General features: G+C 40.6%; 1 protein-coding gene across 1 annotated transcript in view; it reads left to right on the forward strand.

Moving 5' to 3' along the window:
* Positions 1–6,430, forward strand: part of LOC115105775 (seizure protein 6 homolog) — a 240,090-nt gene extending 233,660 nt beyond the window's left edge. Inside the window, exons 13-16 of the mRNA XM_029628147.2 lie at positions 3,028–3,222; positions 3,317–3,355; positions 4,273–4,381; positions 4,493–6,430. Coding sequence (XP_029484007.2) covers positions 3,028–3,222; positions 3,317–3,355; positions 4,273–4,381; positions 4,493–4,661 — 512 coding nt within the window. The 3' untranslated portion in view covers positions 4,662–6,430. The remainder of the gene's footprint in view (positions 1–3,027; positions 3,223–3,316; positions 3,356–4,272; positions 4,382–4,492) is intronic.
* The last annotated feature ends 4,290 nt before the right edge of the window (positions 6,431–10,720 follow it).

The following is a 10,720-nucleotide window of genomic DNA, read 5'->3' on the forward strand; positions in this document are numbered from 1 at the left end:
CAGGAGCAAGGGGAAAACCGCTGATAAGTTCTACAAACAAAAACAAACTGGCAACAGACAAACGGAGAACACAGATATAAATACACAGGGGATAATGGGGAAGATGGGTGACACCTGGAGGGGGGTGGAGACAAGCACAAACACAGGTGAAACAGATCAGGGCGTGACACCTACTAGGCATACTTAGGATACAGATATAATAATAATAAATACATGTTTGAACTTGTATAGTGCTTTTCAAAAAAGCTCAAAGTGCATAAAAAGAAAAACAACAAGCATAACATTTAAATGATGGAGATTGAAAGTCTCTGTTGGCGTTGGGCCACCTCTAGCCTCAAGCTTCAATGTGCCTTTGGTATAGATTCTACAAGTGTCTGGAACTCTATTGGAGGGATGTGACACCATTCTTCCGTGGGAAATTCCATGATTGGTGTTTTTTGTTGACGGTGGTGGAAAACGCTGTCTCAGGCGCCACTCCAGAATCTCCCATAAGTGTTCAACTGGGTTGAGCTTTGGTGACACACACACACACACACACACACACACACACACACACACACACACACATTTATAAATGGTGATTATTAATGGTCTAATAATAACCCATTTATAAATGGTGATTATTAATGGTCTAATAATAATAATAATAACCCATTTATAAATGGTGATTATTAATGGTCTAATAATAATAATAACCCATTTATAAATGGTGATTATTAATGGTCTAATAATAATAATAATAACCCATTTATAAATGGTGATTATTAATGGTCTAATAATAATAATAACCCATTTATAAATGGTGATTATTAATGGTCTAATAATAATAATAACCCATTTATAAATGGTGATTATTAATGGTCTAATAATAATAATAATAACCCATTTATAAATGGTGATTATTAATGGTCTAATAATAATAATAACCCATTTATAAATGGTGATTATTAATGGTCTAATAATAATAATAATAACCCATTTATAAATGGTGATTATTAATGGTCTAATAATAATAATAACCCATTTATAAATGGTGATTATTAATGGTCTAATAATAATAATAACCCATTTATAAATGGTGATTATTAATGGTCTAATAATAATAATAATAACCCATTTATAAATGGTGATTATTAATGGTCTAATAATAATAATAACCCATTTATAAATGGTGATTATTAATGGTCTAATAATAATAATAATAACCCATTTATAAATGGTGATTATTAATGGTCTAATAATAATAATAACCCATTTATAAATGGTGATTATTAATGGTCTAATAATAATAATAACCCATTTATAAATGGTGATTATTAATGGTCTAATAATAATAATAACCCATTTATAAATGGTGATTATTAATGGTCTAATAATAATAATAATAACCCATTTATAAATGGTGATTATTAATGGTCTAATAATAATAATAACCCATTTATAAATGGTGATTATTAATGGTCTAATAATAATAATAACCCATTTATAAATGGTGATTATTAATGGTCTAATAATAATAATAATAACCCATTTATAAATGGTGATTATTAATGGTCTAATAATAATAATAACCCATTTATAAATGGTGATTATTAATGGTCTAATAATAATAATAATAACCCATTTATAAATGGTGATTATTAATGGTCTAATAATAATAATAACCCATTTATAAATGGTGATTATTAATGGTCTAATAATAATAATAATAACCCATTTATAAATGGTGATTATTAATGGTCTAATAATAATAATAACCCATTTATAAATGGTGATTATTAATGGTCTAATAATAATAATAACCCATTTATAAATGGTGATTATTAATGGTCTAATAATAATAATAATAACCCATTTATAAATGGTGATTATTAATGGTCTAATAATAATAATAACCCATTTATAAATGGTGATTATTAATGGTCTAATAATAATAATAACCCATTTATAAATGGTGATTATTAATGGTCTAATAATAATAATAACCCATTTATAAATGGTGATTATTAATGGTCTAATAATAATAATAATAACCCATTTATAAATTGTGATTATTAATGGTCTAATAATAATTATAACCCATTTATAAATGGTGATTATTAATGGTCTAATAATAATAATAACCCATTTATAAATGGTGATTATTAATGGTCTAATAATAATAATAACCCATTTATAAATGGTGATTATTAATGGTCTAATAATAATAATAACCCATTTATAAATGGTGATTATTAATGGTCTAATAATAATAATAATAACCCATTTATAAATGGTGATTATTAATGGTCTAATAATAATAATAATAACCCATTTATAAATGGCAAACAAGACAGTAAAAAATAAATCATAAGGAATATGGGTTTGAAAGTGTTTGTCCAATATCTAGGAGATATTATAAAGCTCAGGAAATATATATATATTATTTACACATATTTAACCCCTTAAATTTGTTTTCACAAAAGTACCTCCATATTCATTGATTTGTATGGGTTACCTTCAGTCCTGTAACACGTGTGGTGGACCGTAGAGCAAATTGGGGAACATCATCATGTTCATGAGAGTCTCATCTTTCCATAGAGTGGGCATATTAGTTAGTAGGCAAAAGAGATGTTTTTGTGAGAAGAAAGATGTTCAGGATGTCTCCTGGTGTGACAAACACTGCTCTAGCTCTGCCACTTTCCACTGCAGATGCGGAAGGGTGGATTGAGAAGCATCCCAGGCAAAAAAAACAGATCTCTAGTTTAAACTGACAGATTTCTATGGGGATTTTTGTATTATGTTAATTAGATTGACATGTGTGTGCGTCAATATACTCTTAGGGATTAATTAACTCAGAAACCACACCTGTGTGGAAGTGTTTCCTTTAATTTGGCAGACCTGTATCTGCCTTGTGTAAGTAAGTGGTGGAAGACTGTACTGATGTTAGAAATTATACATGTAATAAGGGTACTCTGCTGTCTAAGAAGTATAGAGACAACCATAGTGACAGCCATGGTGTGTGTCTGTCTGTGTGTGTCCTGGCAGCTGAGAAGTATGAGCCCTGCAGGAACCCTGGTGCCCCCTCCACCAGCGTGCAGAGCTTAGAGAAAGCCTTCTACCAGGCAGGGGAGACACTGAGCTTCTCCTGCCGTACCGGATATGAGCTGCAGGGGGAGCCCACCATCCGCTGTGTCCCTGGACACCCGTCACAGTGGAGCGGCACACCACCCGCCTGTAGAGGTACACATGTATCAACTTCTAATAACTTATGATACCCAGTTCCATGATGTGTAAAAATGATCAGGGTACCCAAATCGCTTTTCTTTTTTTCCAGCATCCTCTTTGCAGTATTTGAATGAGCGAAAGTTGGATGGTAAGTACAGTATGTATACCAGCTAGTTGTAACCACAGTGTGAAGTATTATGATGCCATAGAGGAAATATACACTACATGACCAAAAGTATGTGGACACCTGCTCACCAAACATTTCATTCCAAAATCATTGGCATTCATATGGAGTTGCCCCCCCTTGCTGCTATAACAGCCTCCACTCTTTTCACTAGAGGTTGGAACATTGCTGCGGGGACTTGCTTCCATTCAGCCACAAGAGCATTAGTGAGGTCGGGCACCGATGTTAGGCGATTAGGCCTGGCCTGCAGTCTGCATTCCAATTCATCCCTAAGGTGTTCGATGGGGTTAATGTCAGGGCTCTGTGTTTCTCATCAGTCCAGAGAACACATTTCCACTGCTCCAGAGTCCAATGGTGGCAAGCTTTACACCACTCCAGCCGATGTCGATCTTGTGTGCGGCTGCTCAGCCATGGAAGCCCATTTTATGATGCTCCCAATGAACAGTTCTTGTGCTGACGTTGCTTCTAGAGGCAGTTTGGAACTCGGTAGTGAGTGTTGCAACCGAGCAAATGCGATTTTTATGCGCTACGTACTTCAGCACTCAGCAGTTGTTTTGTGAGCTTGTGTGGCCTACCACTTTGCGGCTGAGCCGTTGTTGCTCTTAGACATTTCCACTTCACGAGAACAGCACTTGCAGTTGACCAGGGCAGCTCTAGCAGGCCAGAAATTTGACGAACTGACTTGTTGAAATGGTGGCATCCTATGACGGTGCCATGTTGAAAGTCGCTGAACTCCTAAGTAAGGTCATTCTACTGCTGTGCTCGATTTTATATGCCTGTCAGCAACGGGAGTGGCTGAAATAGCCGTATCCACATACTTTTGTGAATATATAGTATACTTATGCTGTACTTGTTTCAGGTAATTTCATGTTTATTTTCAGTTGCTAGTCCTGAGTACGGTATGGAGGGAACCAACATTGCCATCGCTGTTCTGATTCCTGCTGCGGTTGTATTGGTAGTCATCCTGGGGATTTACCTCTACTTTGCAAAGTGAGTATGAGAATAAGAGATTGGAAAATAACTACATAACTAATTCAGTTATATGCTTCAGAGCAGTTGAGACTCTGTTCAAGTGTGCTTGTTTGTCTCTGTCCCTCTTAGACTTCAGGGGAAGACCATCAGAATGCCAACATCATCCCTGCCGCCATATGACAACATGACAGAGGAGTCAGCCTTCAACAACCCAATCTATGATAAAGGAGTAAGTACGGATGTCATGCACATGAATCTCCGAGACGTGGACTCCAAGAATACCATTGTCCAGTCCTGATCCATCCCATTGCGATCTGCCTGACTGTCATCTCATATTTTACCAGCAGAGGGCACCATCTAACAAATCAGCAACCAGAGCTCTGAACTGAGCCTCTAAATTTGTGGTCTTGTGATGAATGCAGACAAGCACTATTGCCAATCAATTCTGGCTCTCAAGGTCTATTACTTAGCTTTAAAGTTTGGAAGCTCTACAGTCTACTTAGCTTTAAATCTTTCAAGCACTACAGTCTACTTAGATTTAAAGCTAAATGAGTTTTTGTATGAGTATCACATTATTTTAGGTGGATAAATAGGACCGCACAAGCACTCCATCAGGGGATAGGGGACATGTAGTGCACAGATGTGTTTACATTCGAAATTTGAGCCTGACAACTACGTTCCTGGAGAGATGATGAATGTATGAAGGAGGTGAAAGATATATTTTTGTAATACTTAATATCAGTGTCAGCGTCAAAGACACTTTAAAGCTCATCCATCATTGTCATTATCATGTCATTCGCATGTGATTGAGTCGTGCAGTCATTGAGTCTCATCCATTAATTACACTGAACAAAAATATAAACGCAACATGCAACAATTTCAAAGACTTTACTTAGTTACAATTCATATAAGGAAATCAGTCAATTTAAATCAATTCATTAAGCCCTAATCTATGGATTTCACATGACTGGGAATACAGATATGCATATGTTGGTCACAGACACCTTTTAAAAATAAAGTAGACGCGTGGATCAGAAAACCAGTCAGTATCTGCTGTGACCACCATTTGCCTCATGCAACGCGACACATCTCATTCTCATAGAGCTGATCAGGCTGTTGATTATGGCCTGTGGAATGTTGTCCCACCCCTTTTCAATGGCTGTGCGAAGCTGCTGGATATTGGCTGGAACTGAAACATACTGTTGTACATGTTGATCCAGAGCATCCCAAACATGCTAAATGGGAGACATGTCTGTTATGCAGGCCATGGAAGAACTGGGAGATTTTCAGCTTCCAGGAATTGTGTACAGATCCTTGCGACATGGGGCCATGCATTATCATGCTGAAACATGAGGTGATGGCGGTGAATGAATGGCACAACAATGGGCCTCAGGATCTAGTCACAGTATTTCTGTGCATTCAAATTGCCATCAATAAAATGCAATTGTGCTCTTTGTCTGTAACTTACTTATGCATGCCCATACCATAACCACACTGCCACCATGGGGCACTCTGTTCACAAAGTTGACATCAGAAAACCACTCGCACACTTAACGCCATCTGTCCGGTACAGTTGAAACCGGGATTCGCCAGTTCACATTTTAGAGAAATCTGCTTTTTGTGCATATGGAACATTTCAGGGATAATTATTTCAGCTCATGAAACATGGGACCAACACTTTACATGTTGCATTTATATTTTTGTTCAGTATAGTTTGAAATGCTTTTGAAATGTATACACATATGGACCCTTTTATGAATTATGGTTATTAAATCACATGGACTATAACAAAAAATCTGTGCAATAGACAGTATTTAAATTTACACTTAGTATTTTACATTAGTTTTATCTGTTGCACTTTAGAACATTATCAGAGCACTTAGATTTGACATTGAGTCTCAATTATTGTATTTGGTTTACACATTCCTTGTCCATGAGTCCTTCATATCTGCATCATTTAGTGTACAAATATTTTATTTCATGTGAGTGTTGGATTTGTTGTGAAATGTCAAAGGCACAATGTACGATAAACATGATTCCACCACGTACAGTACCAGTCAAAAGCTTGGACACACCTACTCATTCAGTTGTTCTTTATTTTTTACTATTTTCTACATTGTAGAATAATAGTGAAGACATAAACTATGAAATAACACATATGGAATCATATAGTAAACAAAAAAGTGTTAAACAAATCAAGATATATTTTATTTGAAATTCTTCAAAGTAGCCACCCTTTGCCATGATGAAAGACTTGCACACTTGGCATTCTCTCCACCAGCTTCACCTGGAATGCTTTTCCAACAGTCTTGAAGGAGTTCCAACATATGCTGAGCACTTGTTGGGTGCATTTCCTTCACTCTGCGGTCAAACTCATCCCAATTGGGTTGAAGTCAAGTGATTGAGTCCAGGTCATCTGATGCAGCACTCCATCACTCTGCTTCTTGGTGAAATAGCCCTTACACAACCTGGAGGTGTGTTGGGTCATGATAGTCCCACTTTTTTATTTTATTTTATTTCACCTTTATTTAACCAGGTAGGCTAGTTGAGAACAAGTTCTCATTTGCAACTGCGACCTGGCCAAGATAAAGCATAGCAGTGTGAACAGACAACACAGAGTTACACATGGAGTAAGCAATTAACAAGTCAATAACACAGTAGAAAAAAAATGGGCAGTCTATATACAATGTGTGCAAAAGGCATGAGGAGGTAGGCGAATAATACAATTTTGCAGATTTACACTGGGGTGATAAATGATCAGATGGTCATGTACAGGTAGAGATATTGGTGTGCAAAAGAGCAGAAAAGTAAATAAATAAATAAAAAAAACAGTATAAAAACAGTATGGGGATGAGGTAGGTGAAAATGGGTGGGCTATTTACCAATAGACTATGTACAGCTGCAGCGATCGGTTAGCTGCTCGGATAGCTGATGTTTGAAGTTGGTGAGGGAGATAAAAGTCTCCAACTTCAGCGATTTTTGCAGTTCGTTCCAGTCACAGGCAGCAGAGTACTGGAACGAAAGGCGGCCAAATGAGGTGTTGGCTTTAGGGATGATCAGTGAGATACACCTGCTGGAGCGTGTGCTACGGATGGGTGTTGCCATCGTGACCAGTGAACTGAGATAAGGCGGAGCTTTACCTAGCATGGACTTGTAGATGACCTGGAGCCAGTGGGTCTGGCGACGAATATGTAGCGAGGGCCAGCCGACTAGAGCATACAAGTCGCAGTGGTGGGTGGTATAAGGTGCTTTGGTGACAAAACGGATGGCACTATGATAGACTGCATCCAGTTTGCTGAGTAGAGTGTTGGAAGCCATTTTGTAGATGACATCGCCGAAATCGAGGATCGGTAGGATAGTCAGTTTTACTAGGGTAAGCTTGGCGGCGTGAGTGAAGGAGGCTTTGTTGCGGAATAGAAAGCCGACTCTTGATTTGATTTTCGATTGGAGATGTTTGATGTGAGTCTGGAAGGAGAGTTTGCAGTCTAGCCAGACACCTAGGTACTTATAGATGTCCACATATTCAAGGTCGGAACCATCCAGGGTGGTGATGCTAGTCGGGCATGCGGGTGCAGGCAGCGATCGGTTGAAAAGCATGCATTTGGTTTTACTCGCGTTTATGAGCAGTTGGAGGCCACGGAAGGAGTGCTGTATGGCATTGAAGCTCGTTTGGAGGTTAGATAGCACAGTGTCCAATGACGGGCCGAAAGTATATAGAATGGTGTCGTCTGCGTAGAGGTGGATCAGGGAATCGCCCGCAGCAAGAGCAACATCATTGATATATACAGAGAAAAGAGTCGGCCCGAGAATTGAACCCTGTGGCACCCCCATAGAGACTGCCAGAGGACCGGACAGCATGCCCTCCGATTTGACACACTGAACTCTGTCTGCAAAGTAATTGGTGAACCAGGCAAGGCAGTCATCCGAGAAACCGAGGCTATTGAGTCTGCCGATAAGAATATGGTGATTGACAGAGTCGAAAGCCTTGGCGAGGTCGATGAAGACGGCTGCACAGTACTGTCTTTTATCGATGGCGGTTATGATATCGTTTAGTACCTTGAGCGTGGCTGAGGTGCACCCGTGACCGGCTCGGTAACCAGATTGCACAGCGGAGAAGGTACGGTGGGATTCGAGATGGTCAGTGACCTGTTTGTTGACTTGGCTTTCGAAGACCTTAGATAGGCAGGGCAGGATGGATATAGGTCTATAGCAGTTTGGGTCCAGGGTGTCTCCCGCTTTGAAGAGGGGGATGACTGCGGCAGCTTTCCAATCCTTGGGGATCTCAGACGATATGAAAGAGAGGTTGAACAGGCTGGTAATAGGGGTTGCGACAATGGCGGCAGATAGTTTCAGAAATAGAGGGTCCAGATTGTCAAGCCCAGCTGATTTGTACGGGTCTAGGTTTTGCAGCTCTTTCAGAACATCTGCTATCTGGATTTGGGTAAAGGAGAACCTGGAGAGGCTTGGGCGAGGAGCTGCGGGGGCGGAGCTGTTGGCCGAGGTTGGAGTAGCCAGGCGGAAGGCATGGCCAGCCGTTGAGAAGTGCTTATTGAAGCTTTCGATAATCGTGGATTTATCGGTGGAGACCGTGTTACCTAGCCTCAGTGCAGTGGGCAGCTGGGAGGAGGTACTCTTGTTCTCCATGGACTTCACAGTGTCCCAGAACTTTTGGAGTTGGAGCTACAGGATGCAAACTTCTGCCTGAAGAAGCTGGCCTTAGCTTTCCTGACTGACTGTGTGTATTGGTTCCTGACTTCCTGAACAGTTGCATATCACGGGGCTATTCGATGCTATTGCAGTCCGCCACAGGATGTTTTTGTGCTGGTCGAGGGCAGTCAGGTCTGGAGTGAACCAAGGGCTGTATCTGTTCTTGGTTCTGCATTTTTTGAACGGAGCATGCTTATCTAAAATGGTGAGGAAGTTACTTTTAAAGAATGACCAGGCATCCTCAACTGACGGGATGAGGTCAATGTCCTTCCAGGATACCCGGGCCAGGTCGATTAGAAAGGCCTGCTCACAGAAGTGTTTTAGGGAGCGTTTGACAGTGATGAGGGGTGGTCGTTTGACTGCGGCTCCGTGGCGGATACAGGCAATGAGGCAGTGATCGCTGAGATCCTGGTTGAAGACAGCGGAGGTGTATTTGGAGGGCCAGTTGGTCAGGATGACGTCTATGAGGGTGCCCTTGTTTACAGAGTTAGGGTTGTACCTGGTGGGTTCCTTGATGATTTGATTGAGATTGAGGGCATCTAGCTTACATTGTAGGACTGCCGGGTGTTAAGCATATCCCAGTTTAGGTCACCTAACAGAACAAACTCTGAAGCTAGATGGGGGCGATCAATTCACAAATGGTGTCCAGGGCACAGCTGGGAGCTGAGGGTGGCCGGTAGCAGGCGGCAACAGTGAGAGACTTATTTCTGGAGAGGGTAATTTTCAAAATTAGTAGTTCGAACTGTTTGGGTATGGACCTGGAAAGTATGACATTACTTTGCAGGCTATCTCTGCAGTAGACTGCAACTCCGCCCCCTTTGGTAGTTCTATCTTGACGGAAGATGTTATAGTTGGGTATGGAAATCTCTGAATTTTGGTGGCCTTCCTGAGCCAGGATTCAGACACGGCAAGGACATCAGGGTTAGCAGAGTGTGCTAAAGCAGTGAGTAAAACAAACTTAGGGAGGAGGCTTCTGATGTTGACATGCATAAAACCAAGGCTTTTTCGATCACAGAAGTCAACAAATGAGGGTACCTGGGGACATGTAGGGCCTGGGTTTACCTCCACATCACCCGCGGAACAGAGAAGGAGTAGTATGAGGGTGCGGCTAAAGGCTATCAAAACTGGTCGCCTAGAGCGTTGGGGGCAGAGGATAAGAGGAGCAGGTTTCTGGGCATGGTAGAATATATTCAGGGCATAATGCACAGACAGGGGTATGGTGGGGTGCGGGTACAGCGGAGGTAAGCCCAGGCACTGGGTGATGATAAGACAGGTTGTATCTCTGGACATGCTGGTTGTAAAGGGTGAGGTCACCGCATGTGTGGGAGGTGGGACAAAGGAGGTAACAGGGGTATGCAGAGTGGGTCTAGGGGCTCCATTGTGAACTAAAACAATTATAACTAACCTGAACAACAGTATACAAGGCATATTGACATCTGAGAGAGACATACAGCGAGGCATACAGTAATCACAGGTGTTGAATTTGGAAAGCTAGCTAAAAACAGTAGGCGAGGCTAATCCGCTAGCACAACAAACAGCAGGTAAAATGGCGTTGACTAGGCAACGGGGCCGACAGGTAAGACAAACAAGCAGAAAGGAGTACCGTGATTAATGGACAGTCCAGCGTGCGTCAGCTATGTAGCCAAGAGA

The sequence above is a fragment of the Oncorhynchus nerka genome, linkage group LG22 (assembly GCF_034236695.1).
Source record: "Oncorhynchus nerka isolate Pitt River linkage group LG22, Oner_Uvic_2.0, whole genome shotgun sequence".
In the NCBI taxonomy this organism is placed as follows: Eukaryota; Metazoa; Chordata; class Actinopteri; order Salmoniformes; family Salmonidae; genus Oncorhynchus; species Oncorhynchus nerka.